The 17826-nt window shown below is 43.5% G+C and overlaps 1 protein-coding gene across 2 annotated transcripts in view; it reads left to right on the top strand.

The window, feature by feature from the left end:
* Positions 1 to 17826, top strand: part of gpr180 (G protein-coupled receptor 180) — a 106091-nt gene that overhangs the window by 56096 nt on the left and 32169 nt on the right. For both annotated transcript variants that reach the window (XM_067985484.1, XM_067985485.1), the window contains 2 exons: positions 15284 to 15464; positions 15956 to 16005. In XM_067985484.1, coding sequence (XP_067841585.1) covers positions 15284 to 15464; positions 15956 to 16005 — 231 coding nt within the window. The remainder of the gene's footprint in view (positions 1 to 15283; positions 15465 to 15955; positions 16006 to 17826) is intronic.

Below are 17826 nucleotides of genomic sequence, written 5' to 3'. Positions count from 1 at the left end.
TTGTCCCCTCAACTATATCATCCCCTTCCAGTGCTATAATAGTTTTCTTTGATCAGTACTGCCATCCTCCCTCTCCTTTTTTTCCTTCCCTATCTTTCCTCAATACCTTGTAGCCAGGAATATTAACTACCCAATCCTCCACTTCTTTGAGCCATACCTTGTTATTGCCACTATATCATCGTCCCATGTGGCGACTTGACCCTGCAGCTCACCAACCTTATTTACCATGCTACATGCATTTACGCACATGGGGGGTTAAATTGGTCAACCCCCAAAACCGGGTGCCGGGGAGTCACAGTGCGCGATTAACCCGCACCCAGTCGTTGAGATGCAGGCAGCATGTGAGATTCGTGCAGCCTGACAATCTGCATGATTGCTGCATGCATGCTACCTGCGCTGTTGAGTAGCTGCACGCACCTGCAGCGGGCCTGATATGGGGCATGGCCAGCACTACTTAAAGGTAGCCTGCACCTCTTAACGGGGAGGTGAACTGTCCATTCAATCAGTGGTGAAAGAAAAATCCAATGGCTGGACCTGCGAGAGAGCGTGCACCAAGGTTCTGGGATGATGCATTAGAGGTCTTGGTGGAGGAGGTGGATGAATGAAGGGCCATTCTGTATCTGTAGTGTGGCAGGAGGCCCTCCAGACACCAGCTGCTGAGGCAGTCGGAGGAAGTGGCGCTGGAAGTGAATGCCAGGAGTATTGCACCATGCAAATGGATGCAGTGCAGGAAAAAGTTCAATGATTTGACACGAGTGGTTAAGGTGAGTGAATTCAAGTGTCAAGTGGCACTTCCTACCAACTAGAATCATAGAATCATAGAAGTTTACAACATGGAAACAGGCCCTTCGGCCCAACATGTCCATGTCGCCCAGTTTATACCACTAAGCTAGTCCCAATTGCCTGCACTTGGCCCATATCCCTCTATACCCATCTTACCCATGTAACTGTCCAAATGCTTTTTAAAAGACAAAATTGTACCCGCCTCTACTACTGCCTCTGGCAGCTCGTTCCAGACACTCACCACCCTTTGAGTGAAAAAATTGCCCCTCTGGACCCTTTTGTATCTCTGCCCTCTCACCTTAAATCTATGTCCCCTCGTTATAGACTCCCCTACCTTTGGGAAAAGATTTTGACTATCTACCTTATCTATGCCCCTCATTATTTTATCCACATAGACCCGCCCATTCCTGTTCACAGCCCCGCCCATTCCCGTTCACAGCCCCGCCCATTCCCGTTCACAGCCCCGCCCATTCCCGTTCACAGCCCCGCCCATTCCCGTTCACAGCCCCGCCCACCTCCCCATAGCTCCGCCGCAGCCCCGCCCCCTGCCGGGATTCCCGGCCGCGCAGTTTCCGGTCACGGTAAGCCCCACCCGGCTCTTTCTTGTGTTTCGGTTCCGTTTCTGTGAAGCACCAAAAAAAAATAACCACGGCAGGGAGAAGGAGGAAACCCCCGCTTCATCCGACCGTCACCGGGCCCGGCAGCCCCCGAGCTCCGTCAGCATCCAGGCCCGGCTATTGCAACTCATCCCCGGCCTGCCTCAGCATCCGCGCCCGGCCTCTGTCGCAGGGAAGGTGAGTATGGCCGCAGGTGGGTTCAGGGAAACCACTGCTCCACGCATGACACCCCCCGTCACCCACCCACCAACAAATGCTTTCCATCCGTATACAACGCTGCACTTCGGATGCTGCAACTCACCCTCATGGTACCACTCTTGCAGGCCACGCACCCACAACTTACAGGTCACACACACTGGCAGCTATTCAACCATGACAGCCACATCACCCAAACACCTTGCAGGACACTCAATAACACACTTCCCTCTGTCTTGCAGGAGAAAGTAGTGCATAACAGCTGGTAGCAGCAAAGACCTGGTGGAGGACAGGCAAGCCTACACGTCATCGCGTCCATGGAGGAGACATTGCTGGGGATCATTGGGTGGGCCGTCGCTTTGGCTGTGGCCACTGGTGGCGCTGGAGGTTTCGACGATAAGGGTCTCTGCACACCTAATCCTCCTCCTCATTTCCCATATCTCCCTCATCCCACAATCTTTTCTGACTGTCGTGCTGCAGATGGTGTCAGCATGCACGTCTTGCTTTCTCCACCCCCGCTCCACAACTCAACCCATCTCCCTCTGTCATTGCTGATACCCGAGAACTGGAGCCGGCCCCGTCCGAGGTGGAGGTGGAGGAAGACAGTGATAATGAAGCCACAATGTCACTTCATCTGATCCTCACTGTCAATCTGCACGATTGCTGCATGCAGCCAGTGCTACCTGCGCTGTTGAGCAGCTGCACGCACCAGCAGGAGGCCCGATATAGGACATGGCCAGCACTACTTAAAGGTAGCCTGCACCTCTTAACGGGGAGGTGCACTGTCAATTCAATCGGTACTGACACAACGTGTAGTGTAGAGGCTAGGTTAGAGGAGGGATCTGTACGTGGTGAGACACCGGGCACAAGTGCGCAGGAGCCTGGATGGGGGAACGGATACCACAGGTGCCAGCTCTCCAGAGGGCGAGGTCGCACACTAGTTCTGCTGTAGAGGAGTCAAATGATGGCTTCGATGGGCCAGGCTACAGAAGAAGCCTGCCAGAAAGCCTATGCACGATGTCAGGGGGTATGGAGGAGTCCACCTCGAACTTGGCACAGGGCTTTGCGCCGAGCTTGGAGCCCATCCTTTCCCACATGGAACGGGTGGTCACCTCCATCAGCACACTCATGGAAACCGCCATGATGCAACACCTGTGGACTGATGTCACAACTTCCATTGCAGCACAAACATCTGCCATTCAAGGTCATACTGCTGCCTTGGAAGCTGCTATCGTGGCTCTGGTTTCCACTGTGGAACAGAGCTTCCAGGGCATTGCAGCACTCCAGCAATCTGTTCTCCAGCAGATCACCAGGAATGCTGAGGTGCCATCCTGTGCGAGTGGCAGTGCCGCCATAGCAGTTGAACCTGTTATCCTCTTCTCAAGATGACAACATTCCTGCTCCCACCCCTGCCACTCCACCAGTGCCCTTGGTGTTGCCTGTTAGCCAGCCAGGCCAGACTGCTGTAGCCCATGCTGAGATGGTGCATCAGAAGCCGTGCCCTACCGTCCCAGGGCTGTTCGAGGTTGTCTTCCACGGCCATCTGCATGCTCCTCCACCGCCCATGCTCCAGCTTTAGGACGCCTACGGTGTGCTCGATGACGTTTCGTATGGCCGAATGGCTCTCATTGTAGGCCTGCTCTGCACGTGTGCATGCGTTCCTGACTGGAGTCATGAGCCACCTCATGAGGGGATAGTCCTTGTCACCCAGTAGCCAGCCTTTGACTTGCCATGCCTGTTGAAAGATAGGTGGGACGTTGGACTGCCACAGAATGAAAGAATCATGACTGTTGCCAGGGTAGTGGGCATTGACCTGCATGATGTGATATGTGTGTTCGCACACCAGCTGCACATTGAGAGATTGAACGCCCTTTCTGTTCATGAAGATGGCCGAGTTGAAATGTGGAGCATGCATGGTAATATGCTTGTAGTCAATGGTGCACTGCACCATGGGGAAGCCTGCAATGCGAGCAAACCATCGTGCTCGCTCATTCTGCTTCTCTCTGTCAAGGGGGAACGTTATGAATCTGTTGCGCAGCTCATTAGGTGCTTGAGTGACCTCCCTTAAGCAGCAGTGCACTACAAACTGTGAGATGTTGCACATATCACCAGCAGCAGCCTGAATGTTTACAGCTCTGGGTCCTTTCATCACCACAGTTACCTTCACAGCCATAGGCAATGCTGTTCTTGTCCTGCTCTGAGGCTGCAGTTGTGGCTGAGGCAGTTGACAAATCTCCATCACTATCTCTTTTGTGAACCGCAGCCGTAGGATGCACTGATCTTCGCTCAGGTTGAGGTAAGAGAATTGGTCCCTGAAGGCCCTCATTGGATATGGCCTCCTGCTCAGTGCCTGGCACCTCCTTGTTCTCTCCCCTCTCCTTGCAGCTTGACCTGCTCTCCGTGGCCTCTCTGCATGCTCCCAGTCATGTTCATTGCCCAGCGGGCGCCCGAGCAGGCCACCCATGGTTGGCAGAAACCTTGTTATAAATGCCACCAACAGTAATGCATGACCTGCCAGACCACTCTCTATATAATATTGCAACTTTCTCCAAGTATAGGAAGCTTCAACAAACACATACAATTGAACCAGCAGCTAGAAGCAATAATCCAGCAACCAACCTGCAACACCTGCATGATCCCTTTAAATAGCGCTGGTTGGGGGGGGTCCTCCAGGCTGTCTACGAGCTGTTCAGCTGTGCGTGGTTAAGACAGTGCGTTGGCTGGCGCGTTTAGTTTCAAAATCGCATCAGTCCCTTCAAATCAGCGTTGCATACCGCATATTTTCCCTACTTTACATGCTGCCGGTGTTTGTTATCTGTGCGTGCACAAACGCCTTTGCCAAGATGGCGTCCGGCGCACATCACACTAGAAGTGTACGCGCGCATTCTGGACGCCGTTTTGGGTCCTTAGGAGGCTGCGTAGTGCCTACACAATGGGTGCTACACGGCCCAATTTATAGCCCATGCACTCCAATCTCATCTTTGATGCCTCGCATTTGCCCCCTTTCTGATCCCTTCTATTTCTGAACTATTCTCTGCTAAGAATCCCAGGCCTTTGCCAGTAATGTTCTGAAATTGATCCCGTGGACATGGATGAGAACATTCAGGGTGACCCTTCATCCAAATTTCATTTTTTGCCCTGTGAGTAAGCACAAAAGGGTGGCTGAGGTCTGGATCTCTATTATGGGAGAATCAAGGACATAAGCCCATGCTCCACCAGTCTGTGATGGTATTGCACAACTAAACATGGTACTTTTTTAATAAAAGAGACTAGTAGATCTCCTGTGATGTTGCTCACTGGCAGTTTGAATCATGGAGGGCAGTAGATGTTACCTGTACCAAACTGATCTCTAATTAAGTTCTTGCACTTGTCTCAGTGGCTTTGTTTTATCCATCAGGGACTGGGAGCACTCAGGGGCAGGCTTGGGCAGATTGAAGTCAGATTGGTTCTGGAGATGCTATTTGTGGAGCACTTTAGGGTTTATAGATGCTAAAGATTTGCCTTAGTATTTAGCACTGTCGCATTTGAGTCAGAAGGTTGTGGATTCAAAACCCACTACAAGATTTCCATAATCTTGTCTGATACTTCAGTGAGGCAAAAGAAAAGAAAGTTCTTGCATTTATATAGCGTTTTTCACAATCTCAGGATGTCCCAAATTGCGTTTCAGCTAATTAGGTACTTTTGACGTGTAGTCACTGTTGTAATATAGGAAATCCGGCAGCCAATTTGTGCACAGCAAAATCCCACAAACAGCAATGATATAATGGCCAGGTAACTTTTTTTTTAGTGGTGTTGGTTTAGGGATAAGTATTGGCCAGGACTCAGGGGAGAACTCCCCTGCTCTTCTTCGAAATAGTGCCATGGGATCTTTTCCATCCACCGGAGAAGGCACACTTGATTTAACAGCACCTCCGACAGTGCAGCACTCCCTCAGTACTGCACTGATGTGTCAGCCTAGATTGTGCTGGTCTGGAGTGGAACTTGAATCCACAACCTTCTGACTCGGAGGCAGGAGTGCTACCACTAAGCTAAGGCTGACACCTACAGCAGTGCTGCATTGTTGGTGGCATTGCCGTTCAGATAAGACATAAACTGTCCACCTGTTCCATAGCTCAGGAGGATGTTAAAGGTAACATTATACTATTCAAAGAAGTGCAGGGAGTTCTCTCGATATCCTGGCCAACACTCCTTCCTCAACCAAAAAAACAGATGAACCAGTCATTCATCTCATTGCTGTTTGCTTGCGCAAAAGGGCTTGTTGCCTATACCCACATAAAAACAGACACTGCATTTCAAAATTAATTCATTCTACATGAAGTACTCCGAGAGTCATGATGAGGCATTATATAAATGGAAGTTCTTCTCATGAAATACCAGCACATTTGTCTACGTAGCTTGTCAAGTAGCCTCAAAGCCGAGAGTAAATTACTTTTGGAGTGCATGGTAGGCAAACAAGCAACATTCCGGGCCATCAGCATCCCACAAACAGCAATGAGATGAATCACTGGTGCTATTTGTTGAGAAAGAGGAATTTGGCTAGGACATTGCAGATGTTTAGTCTGGACTCTGCAGTGTTTAACATCTCATTCAAAGGACTGTGCAACACTGGAATGTCAACCTAGTTTATATGCTCAAGTCCTGGGATGGGGCTTGAACTCACAACCTTTTGACTTTGAGAGTGCTATCAACTGAGTCAAGTGGAATTGGAGGAGATTATGGCCCCGATTTTAATGGGGGGGGGGGCGGGGTTGAAAAGTGCGCGTGAGCCCCAAAGCAGGCGGTGCAACTGGAGAGTCCGGGGACATGGAGGCCCTGCCGATCTTCAAGACAGGGCCTCATTTAAATGAAAGTTCCCGGAGTCCCGCCTGATACCTGGCCACATTCACTAGCTGGCTGGCAGGTAAGAGCAAGAATTTAGCGGCAGTTCCGTGGGAAGAGTTCCCGGCAGTCAGTGGAAACAGAGGCTAGTTGCGATCGGGGAAAGGCCGGGGCTGGGGAGGCCCTGTGACTCCTTGCGGGGCCTGCAGGGGAAACACTCCTGCTCCACAACGAGTTATAACAAAATACAAGAAGGCATTAATAAACTTGCAGAATGGGCACATAATTGGCAAATGAATTTCAATATAGATAAGTGTGAGGTGGTACATTTTGGTGGGACGAATAAGGAGGCCATATACTGCTTGGATAATAGGAGTCTAAAAGGGGTAGAGGAGCAAAGGGATCTGGGGGTACAAATACACAACTCACTAAAAGTAGCGTCACAGGTTAATAAGGCTATAAAAAAGGCAAACCAAGCATTGGGGTTTATTTCTAGAGGGATAGAATTTAAAAGCAGAGAAGTTATGTTACATTTATATAGAACCTTGGTTAGACCACACTTGGAATACTGTACACAGTTTTGGTTTCCATATTATAAAAAGGATATAGAGGCATTGGAGATGGTGCTAACAAGATTCACAAGTATGATACCAGAACTGAGAGGATATACTTGTCAGGAAAGACTGAATAGGTCCGGGTTCTTTTCTCGAGATAAGATAAGGCTGAGGGGTGACCTGATAGAGGTCTTTAAGATAATGAAAGGGTTTGGTAGGGTAGGCATAGAGCAAATTTTTCCACTTGTGGGGGAGACCAGAACTAAGGGCCATAAATATAAGATAGTCACTAATAAATCCAATAAGAAATTCAGGAGAAACTTCTTTACCCAGAGAGTGGTAAGAATGTGGAACTCACTACCACAAGGAGTAGTTGAGGCAAATAGCGTAGATGCTTTAAGGGGAAACTAGATAAGCACATGAGGGAGAAAGGAATAGAAGGGTATGCTGATAGAGTTGGATAAAGATAGGTGGGAGGAGGCTTAAACGCCAGCATTGACCAGTTGGGCCGAATGGCCTGTTTCTGTGCTGCAGGCTAGATATAAGTAATTTTTAAAGACTTAACTTGGCCTCTTCTGGCTAGTCGGCACCTCCTGCCATGGATCTGGTATCAGGCTGCAGACTCCCCCGACTTGAAGTTAATACGTCGCGGCGCCAGTGACGTCATCGGGCCGCGACTTTTGAATTTTAAGTAGTCCCCTGCCTGCCTTTAGCAGGAGCCTTGTCGATGACTTGATTCGCTGTCAGAAAAATTACGGTAGCAGGTTGACAGAATTTTAAAATTCTAACCCCTTCCACGCACCATTCTCGCTGGGCGAGGGGAGTTAAAATCATGGCCTTTATGTCTGGTCGTTCAAAGAGATTGTGTGTCTGTCTCTGTCTGCCTCTCTGTATCTCTCTTTCTCCCCTGTTCTCTCTCTCTCTCCCGTGTTCTCTCTCTTTCTCATTCTCACTTTTGTTTCTCTTTTGTCTGTTACTCTTTTTTTCTGTTCATTCTTTGTTATTCACCCCTTTCTCTTGCTTTCCCTTTTTTTCTGTTACATTCTCATCACTCCTGCTGGTGCAATCTCTGACAACAGAATAAAAGCCACGGGAGGGTGAAAGTGGCCAGAGCTGGCACTGAATTGAGATCTGTAAGAGGGAGGGAGGGAGGAGAGTGAAAGAAAGAAAGGAGAGAGTAATGCAGATATGGAGGATCACATTACTACTCTTGACGTCCTTGGGCCGGGGTGGGGGGGGAGAATTCGTAAGGGTTCTTAAACCTGATATTACACAGGCTGTCTTTAACTCTTTGTCTGCAGCAGAAACAAAGCTGCTATGAAGAGGTTGGAGTTTTGGCAAAGCCAATTTTTCTACTTCCCAGAAATTTCATTGTAGTGAAAAATAAATAATTCCAGTGTATTAGTACTGAAATGGGCGCCAGCTATATTGTGCTTTCCAGAATGAATTGAAACCACGTAGTCAGACCTGATTCAACTGTTATTCATTAAACTGAATGTCTGGAGATCTGAACAGTTTTTTTCTGATATGCACCGGATAATCCAAAAACTTTGCACACCAAGTGCAATGTATCTAAAACAAAAGCAAAATACTGCGGATGCTGGAAATCTAACTGGTTACCATTCAGCAAACTCCATATTGTTCTCTAGTAATAAAATTAAAGCTGCAAAGGCTAAACAAAAAAAAACTAAAAACAAAAAATGTTGAAAATACTTACAAGATTAAGATTTTGGGTGCAAATTCTTCATTAGAAGTCATTTGTTATCCGTTCAATAAATGAATTTGCTGTCACTTAACGCTTTCCACCAGCGTGTGTCCCTTTCCGCATTATTAATACAGTACTCTTCACATTCCTGCTACAATCTTATCAAGCTGTTTAAAATAGAGTTAAAAACAAGCAACCATAACAAAGCAGAAAAAATTAGCAAAAAATTAAATCTTCCACTGCGGCTTCCACTTTTGTGTAAAGTGCAAGTATTGAATGTAACTAGCAGGCCTGTCAGTTCATGTCAGTTTAGTACTTTACAAGCATTTATAATTTTGCATTCTGACCAATTGATGCTGAGCCCAGCCTGAGACCCTGATCCATTGTTCTTTGCTATGGTATGAATTTAAAAACTGTTCAAAATTAGCAACATTCCAGAAATTCTTATTGAATACAAAGCAAGCATTCATAGATAATAGTGTAATTAAATAGCACAAATTTATTTAATGCAGAAGAAAATGTTCCTGCAAGAGCAGCAAAATCTGTCCCTTTTGTGTCATTTTTAGGTGAAAAATACCAGTGGTCTGCATTACTGAACCTACAATTTGTTTTAAGTCCAGATTGGTGCTAATTGTTTTTACGAAGTCAGATATACTATTTTATTCTGGTTCCATTACTGTGTTGCAGGAATGAATTTCAGCCATCAGGTGGCACTGTAGCACCGAAGAATGGCAAAAAACTTGAATTGTACATTAATACCTGGTGTTCAGTTCCAGCAGCCTCAAAAACTGAAAATAAAAATAAGGGTATGTTGAAAAGTATAAAGGTGAAAGTAATTGAGAAAATTAAAGAAAAAATCAATTGAGGAAAAAATTAATTCGCTTTTTTTGTTTTAACATTGATTAGTATTTTAAAAAATCATCTGTGGTGCTCCACTCGGAGAGACAAGAAGTAGTCTTCTGGTGATAGGGGTGATGGAGAGGTAATTAGATGAAGTAGTATATTGTTTAAATGGAGAGAGATTGCAGAACTCTGAGGTACAGAGGGATCTGGGTGTCCTAGTACATGAATCACAAAAAGTTAGTATGCAGGTACAGCAAGTGATTAGGAAGGCAAATGGAATGTTGTCATTTATTGCAAGGGGAATGGAATATAAAAGTAGAGATGTTTTGCTACTGTTGTACAGGGCATTGGTGAGACCAAATCTAGAATACTGTGTGCAGTTTTGGTCTCCTTATTTAAGAAAGGACATAATTGCTTTAGAGGCGGTTCAGAGAAGGTTCACTTGACTGATTCCTGGGATGAGGGGGTTATCTTATGAGGAAAGGTTGGACAAGTTGGGCCATTATACATTGGAGTTTAGAAGAATGAGAGGTGATCTTGTTGAAACATACAAGATCCTGAGGGGACTAGAAGGGGTAGATGCTGAGAGGATGTTTCCCCTTGTGGGAGAGACTAGAACTAGGGGCCACAGTTTAAAAATAAGGGGTCTCCCATTTTAAGACAGATGAGGAGAAATTTTTTCTCTCAGAGGCTCATGAGTCTGTGGAACTCCCTTCCCCAGGGAGTGGTAGAGGCAGGATCATTGAATATTTTTAAGGCTGACTTAGATAGATTCCTGATTAACAAGGGAGTCAAAGGTTATAGTGGGTAGATGGGAAAGTAGGGCTGAGGTCACAATCAGATCAGCCACAATCTTATCAAATGGCAGAGCAGGCCCGAGGGGCCAAATGGCCTACTCCTGCTCTTAATTCGTATGTTCGTATGAGTACAGGAAATAAGGGCAATGTTATGTAAGGAGTCTGTAACAAAAATATTACCCTCACACAAATATATAAAGAGTCTGTTACCCCTGCACCAAAGTGTAGGGGCAATTTTCACTTTGGGTGCGGGCGAAAAACTGGTGGTGGTAGATCGGCCTCTTGTTACACACCCCAAGCGATTTTCCTTTCCATTGACTTCAATCAGCTGAGTTTATATCGCGCGGCCAATCTAAAACCGCCAGTTTTCCACCCGCACCCAAGGTAAAAATTATCCCCTTGGAGTCTATAATGAAAATTTAAAATTATTACCCCCTGCACCAAGATATAAATACCCAATAAACAAACGAAGAATATTTGCCCCATGTAAATATATAAAAATACATAAAAAGCCAATAACTCAAATATTACCCCTAACAAATAAAATAATGTGAAAAGGGTAATTGCTGCATTCAAATTTTATGTAAATGGCAGATTTAGCCGCCGAGAATGGGCAGCAGGTCAACGGGATTGGGGACTACACATGGAATATGGTAGACGTTTCCAGCCAGCGGGCTGAGGGAGCGCCGCAGAATAGGCCCTGAGAACAGTCTCCAGATTGGGCAAAAGTGGGGTAGGCAATTGGGAGTGTGACTGGCTCAGAATGAGCCCCGAGAAAGCCTCCAAAACAGGCGAGCAGCAGGGAGCTCAAAATTGCCTCAGATAACAACTTACAAATCAGGCAAAACGAGCGGTTGGTGGGGGGACGGGAATGGCCTGCAAAAAAGCATCAGAATAAGCTGCAAGACTTGCGAGGGCAGTTGGCCAGTAAGGAGCAATGCTGAAGAATGGCCATTTCTACTCTGGCGGGCAGTTGGACCAATGACAACTGTAATACAGAGAGTGGGGAGCAGCTGTGTTCAAAGAGCAGGAGGGAAGAGGCATAATGCTAGCTGAAATTATGAGGGGGTGAGGGCAACGTGGACACTGAGCTCGAGCGCCAATGCTGGACTTAAACAGCAGGGAACCAGCAAAGTGAAGGGGCCAGTCTGATAAAACTTCCTTAGGTGAGTTTGCCTTCTTTTGTCTTGGGATTCCACATGACAGGATCCATTTCACAGTTCCGTGTCAAAATTAGTAGTTTAACCATTTGTGCAGGGATTCTGGTAAAGAGAAATTTTTATTACTGTCAAAACAGTTAGGAAATTAGTTTGTTTGAGAATACTTACCATTTCCAAATACGTGGAAGGGTGCTGGAGGCTGTCGTGTAACATTAGATGACACCACATCGTTTTCAATCTCTCATGTTTACAACACAAGCTGAAATGGCTCATCGCTTTTAATATATAATGGATTTTTACATATAGTTGAAATATACACCACTAATATTACATTCTGAGCTTATTTGCAACTTTTGTCTAGTAAGAGTGAGGATTAAGGTTAACAATTTGATAGATATAAGAAATTACATAAAAATCTACCTTTTGAATCAAACTTTGCTGAAGGCAGATGAATTTATGTAATGGTCCTGTTGGTTCATTTATTTTTTTTGACTTTCCTGAGAGAAGATGTAATAAACATGGAAAGCTGAATTTGAATTCCACACATGTTCATTATATATGTTTTAAAAAAACAGTTTCAACCGAAAGGCAGGACTGATCTCAGAGCGTTTGGAGCAAGATAAATTATTTGTACAGTAGCTACAGTGCTAATTTAGCATGTTTCATTAGTATGGACAAGTATATTGACACACCTCCTGATTTTTGTGGTAATATAATAGGTCTGCCTGCTAAACCTGCCATTAACACAAGCACAAAGGCAGAATGTTGATGTCATCAATGACACATTAGCTTACAATTTCCAATTGTTCCTTTAATTCCAGCATTGACCCTTTTGGTGTTAAGCTGCTAGGACAATCTAGGCTGCTGTGTCTGGTTTTAACTAAATAATTTACTTGATTATCTTTCCATAATGCCCTGAATTATCACACCACCCTGGTGCTGCAACCTTCACAGGAAAACACTGCTGTGCCATTGATTTGGAACTGCAAAATCTCACCGGAAGTACAGTGAAGGAATGATGATTTATAACAGGATTTAGTGTTACCAAAAATACTAATTATTTTTTATTCTTTACCAAATATCTATATCAATGCAAGTTCTTTTCTATTTTTCCTTTATGATATTTATTTTTGGTACTTGATGTTGCCAAAAATAAATTAATGAATGTTTTAAATTCAGGACTTTTATTCAGAAGCTCCTTCGAAACTTGAATAGTAGTAGAGCCCAGAAGTTGGTATTATTTATATGAACAGCATTATTTTTGAGTTCTGAGTAAAAACATAAATAAAACAAATGGAGCTACAAATCCTTCAGAATACATGACAAAATATATGGACCCACTTCAAGTAATTCTTGATTGAGCCTTGCATGTTTTTTCCCTGGTTATATCTATGTTTATGTTTATCTCTTATTGTATTTGCTGACTAGTTGCAAGTGATCAGTCGGCGTACAATACATATGCTAAAAGATTGTGGATTCAAGCCACACTGAAGACTTGAGCACATAATCAAGGCTGACACTTCATCATAATGTCAGAGGTGTCATCTTTTGGATGAGAAGTTAAATTAAGGATCTGTCTACCTGCTTAAGTGCAACCAACAGGAAAGATTGACTCTTCTCTCTGCAAAAGAGAAGACTAAAGAAGACCTTGTAGAGGTCTTTAAAGTTATGAAGGGGTTTGATCAGGTGAATGTGGAGAAACTGTTCCACTTGTAAGTGAGTCCAGAACAAGAGAGCATAATATATGATAGCCACTACCATATCAAATAAAGAATTTAAGAGGAATTTCTTTACGCAGAGGGTGCTGAGAATGTGGAATTCACTGCCACGTGGAGTGGTTGAAGCGGCTAACATTGATGCATTTAAGGGGAGGCTTGGTGCATATATGAGGGAGAGGGGGATAGAGGGATATGGGGGCAGGGAAAAGGTAATTAGAATGGGAGGAGGCTCTTGTGGAGTATAAACACTGGCATAGATGAGTTGGGCCGAATGGCCTGTTCTGTGCTGTAGATTCTATGTAATTCTATGTAAAAGATCCTATTCAAAGAAGAGTGGTCAGTCTCCCAGTTTCCTGGATAAGATTCCTTCCTCAACTAACACCACTAAAAACAAATTATTTGGTCATTCATTCACTTATGAAAGCGATTGAGAAGCGCCCAACTATGTCGTGGCACGATGAATCATGATTGTCCGACTGTAGGGTCTTCATGCCGGCATGTTGGTAAGGAAAAGTCAAAGGAATCAGGAAAGCTTGACCATATTGGATGTCTCAGAGAGCTGCCCTGTTGGTGGATAGAACAAATCAGAGTGAATTGGCAACATGATTTTGTCACAAAATCTATTGACCAATTTTACTACTGCATCTGAATGCTAAAGATGCGGAGGAGCTATGTTGTAGAGGACTTGTAACTATGGGAAGGGAGTAGAGTGCAATGTGGTTGACATAAGACGCATAGTAATGTGTGGTTGAGTATCCACCAGCTTAGTGTACAGTGAGTGAGCCCAAACAGAAGGGCAATATTCAGCAACTGAATAGCAGAGTGCAAGAGCAAATGAGTGTAAAGTGGAGGTGTTTGGTCCCCAGGAAGCACCAGCAAGTGTAGCGATTAGGTTCTTATGAGTTTTGATTTTCTCAGCAGTTTTCAGTAGGTGGTTTTAGTAGGTTAGTGACCATTCGAGGGTGACTCCCAAGTAAACAGGATGAGCACCCTGTTTAAGAAGTTGACCATTTAGGATGATAGTGAGTTCATGAGAGACACTAGCATTGTGCAAGTAGAAGATGGAGGACACTCTTTGTGGTACTTGGTTGGATGGGGGAAGAGGAAGGAAGACAGGGAGGAGGAGGAGAGGGGGAAATAATATATAGACATATTCTGATATATAAAAATATATGTCATGTAATTGTATCAATGCCATAAATTATATTGGGAATATACCTGATTACACGCTAAATTATTGTAAATGTATATACAATTATAAATTTAAGAATTAAATTCAAAATAAACACAATTGTAAATATATAAATATTGTAATATCTAGTATAAATAGGTATAGAAATAAATATATTGAATTGTAAACATCTGTCTATCTATCTGAATTTGGTATGGTGACAGTAGATCAGGCTAGAGGCTTGGGTCAGGTCTTGCTGGGGCTGTTGTGGACAGAAGAGAGAATAGTATGGAGTACTGCATGTGGGAGGAGGCTCCAAGCCAAGATAAAGTCTTGGGCTGAGGCTGGGATGTGGGTTGATGGAATGATGGCTGGGCTGGTAATGGGAGTGAAAAAGTTGCTTAAAAATAGGATGGGCTGGTGTCAGAGTGGGGAGGCTGGGTGGTCAACAGGCTGGTCCAGAAGGCTGGCTGGAAAGTTTAGTTGGGGAAAACTGGTTGCATAGAGTTGAGTTGAATGGGGAGTAAAAAATATCTTGGGTTGGTGTGGCTGTTGTGGAGGCTGAGACTTAAAAGTCTGGTACTGCTGTGTGTGGAGGCAATGGGCAGGCTAGGAGCAGGCAAGGTTGCATAGTTAAGCATAGAAGCTGGTGTGGAATCAAACATAACTGCCTTATTTTAATGTTTATCTGATTGGTCTGTGTTGACCACATGTTTGTCAGTAAGGTTCGATGAACTCTCCAATCTTACAGTCTTACAATCTAATGAGACACGAGCATTTATTTTATTATGTAGATTATATGTATATTTATTGTAACATGAGGATTGATTAAAGATTGGAAATTTTAATACTAACACTACATCATTCGATTTTAGTTTCTGCTCACATGTGGAACTGTGAGTTGTCTTTATTCTTTTCACAGGGTTACATGATTTCTACTTCCTGCTAGTATTGGCTTACTTCGTAGTAGCCTGCATTTATGCTCAACCAATCTGGCGATCAATTAAGAAAGGTGGACCTATGCAGTCTGTACTGAAGGTTTTGTCAATTGGATTGCTGCTGCAGGCTGGTGCAGCATTCACTAACTATATGCATCTGTCTAGGTAAAGTAGTCTTAATTTAATGACGTATAAAACCAAAATTTGCTTACCTCTAAGCACCCTACATTGTTTTAAAGGTAAATTGAATAAAGAGGGTGGCAGAGTGAGTTGTTTCTGCATGCACCATGCCAAAGACTTTTTCAAAGGCTTGCCTAGCACATTTGCTTGAGTAATGGTGCGCGAAGAGGATGAGAGGAAATATAAATGAAAATTGGGGTGGGGGAAATCAAGCAGAAGTAGATTCAATGTAATATGATGGTTTTAAAAGAGGACATTCTATATTTCTGATTTTGATTTAAATGAAATGAGTAAAGCATTCTAAACATAAAAACTGTAGGGCATTGCAGTTTGATATCTACATCTTATTGTTTTTTTATTTCCAAGTAAAGGATTTTTCATAAAATCTTTCTTCAAAAATGTGTGTCTGATAGAAATTAAACATCATTGTTGCTACCTGAAAGCAGTTCTATAATAATGTCTATAATTTCTTTCAGGTACTCAGTGGATGGAATTGGAGCTCCTTTGCTGGGCAGTTTGGCTGAATGTAAGAACCAACATTTCCGCTGAAATTGCAGCTTCTGCTGATAATTTGGCTCTTAATAAACACATACCTGATCCAGTAATAGAATTTTGAAGTACCAAACCACTTTCTCATTCACTCACAGTATCTAGAATTCCTGATCAAAGCACAACGCTTAAGTATATAATCCTCTGCCATGCACAAAAAGATTGCCAATTATTCATATTTTCATTGCTCAGCATGGTGAACATTGTCTGCCTAGCATATGTCTATCATCCTTCTTGGCCTAACAGCTTCTTGTAAATGATCATATTTTATACAGCAAAATGTTTAAATATAAATTCTGTTGTGGAATGAGGGAATTAAACAATGTGAGGTAAAAATGTTCTAAACTGGTCACTTTTTCCCCTTTTTTGAAAGAAGTCTATAGAAATTATATTCCAAACATAGTATTTCTGAGAAAAGAAGTTGTGTGTTTATGGATTTAATTGTACTGTGCTATTTTCTTAGACCTTAACTGTAGTTTTTATCACATTGGACCTCAATATGATAAAAGCCATATGTCATTGTATCTGGTATCGATATGTTTGTCAAGATATCTTTGAAGTACGTTCTAATTCTAGTGAAATTTATGTTTCTGAAGCAGGGGGTGAACATTTCCTAATATGTCAATACACACAGCAATGAAAAACCCATCAGGATCTGAGAACGTTCTGCTTGGGGTCACTGTACTATGTACAGAAATATCCAAATGGGGGAGGGGTTGCTATTTGAGACTTGAAATACCCGCTGCTGACATTTGCAACAGAACTGCATCACAGCCACTGGAGAGTTTTTAACTTCAACACAATTGCCATCATGTGAAGACTTTATTTTGGAGAATTCAAAAGAGTTTGAATATTTAAATAAAATGGACACTTTGCTCCACATAAAAAAGGGGAAAGGTCAATAATCCTGCAATATTGATTTATGAAGTATATCGATCATCATGTCAATGGCTGATGATTGCATAAAAACAGGTCTACTGTTAATTGTCCTTTATAAAATACACCAAGTTAAGGTTTGTGATAAGCCATGTATTCTAAATAAAAAGATAATGGCCCAGAAATTGCTGGAGTGGGGCATCTTGCGGCGGGCGCCGTGAATTGGATTTTTTACGTCACCCTTCTAATCGTATTATTTTTGCGCTGCAAATTACTGGAAATGCAAATTGATAATGGCACGTCGACATCAACGGGGCATCTGGGACCTCGTGAACGTCAGGTCCAATAGTCCATCTCCTTAAGCAATGAAATTTGATAAAGAAACTGAGCGAACGACGGAGAAGGAAATATGGTAAATTAGATACAGAATGAGAAATAAAGGGAGGGAAATAAAGATTGGATTAAAAGAGGAAAAAAAGAGACAGAAAGGAAAAGTAAGAAAAAAACCTTACATTTAAAAAAAATCTCTAGGAACAATTTACTACATGCAGGAGTGAGACTCCACAGTTTCAATTGTTCCGTTTCTGCATATCCAAGGTTAAATGACATGTCAGGACCAAAAATCATGTTATTAACAGGGTCCTTACAACATGAATACATGGATACGAAATTGGCTGTGAGACAGAAAGCAGAGAGTAGTAGTGAACAGTTGTTTTTTGGACTGGAGGGAAGTATGCAGTGGTGTCCTCCAGGGGTCGGTATTAGCACCACTGCTCTTTGTGGTATATATTAATGACCTGGACTTGGGTATAGGGGGCATAATTTCAAAATTTGCAGATGAGACAAAGCTTGGAAATGTAGTAAACAGTGAGGAGGATAGTAGCAGACTTCAGGAGGATGTAAACAGACTGGTGAAATGGGC

This window comes from Heptranchias perlo, chromosome 6 (assembly GCF_035084215.1).
Source record: "Heptranchias perlo isolate sHepPer1 chromosome 6, sHepPer1.hap1, whole genome shotgun sequence".
Classification (NCBI taxonomy): Eukaryota; Metazoa; Chordata; class Chondrichthyes; order Hexanchiformes; family Hexanchidae; genus Heptranchias; species Heptranchias perlo.
The sequence above is the reverse complement of the archived record's forward strand: the minus strand, read 5'-3'. Positions and strand labels throughout refer to the sequence as shown.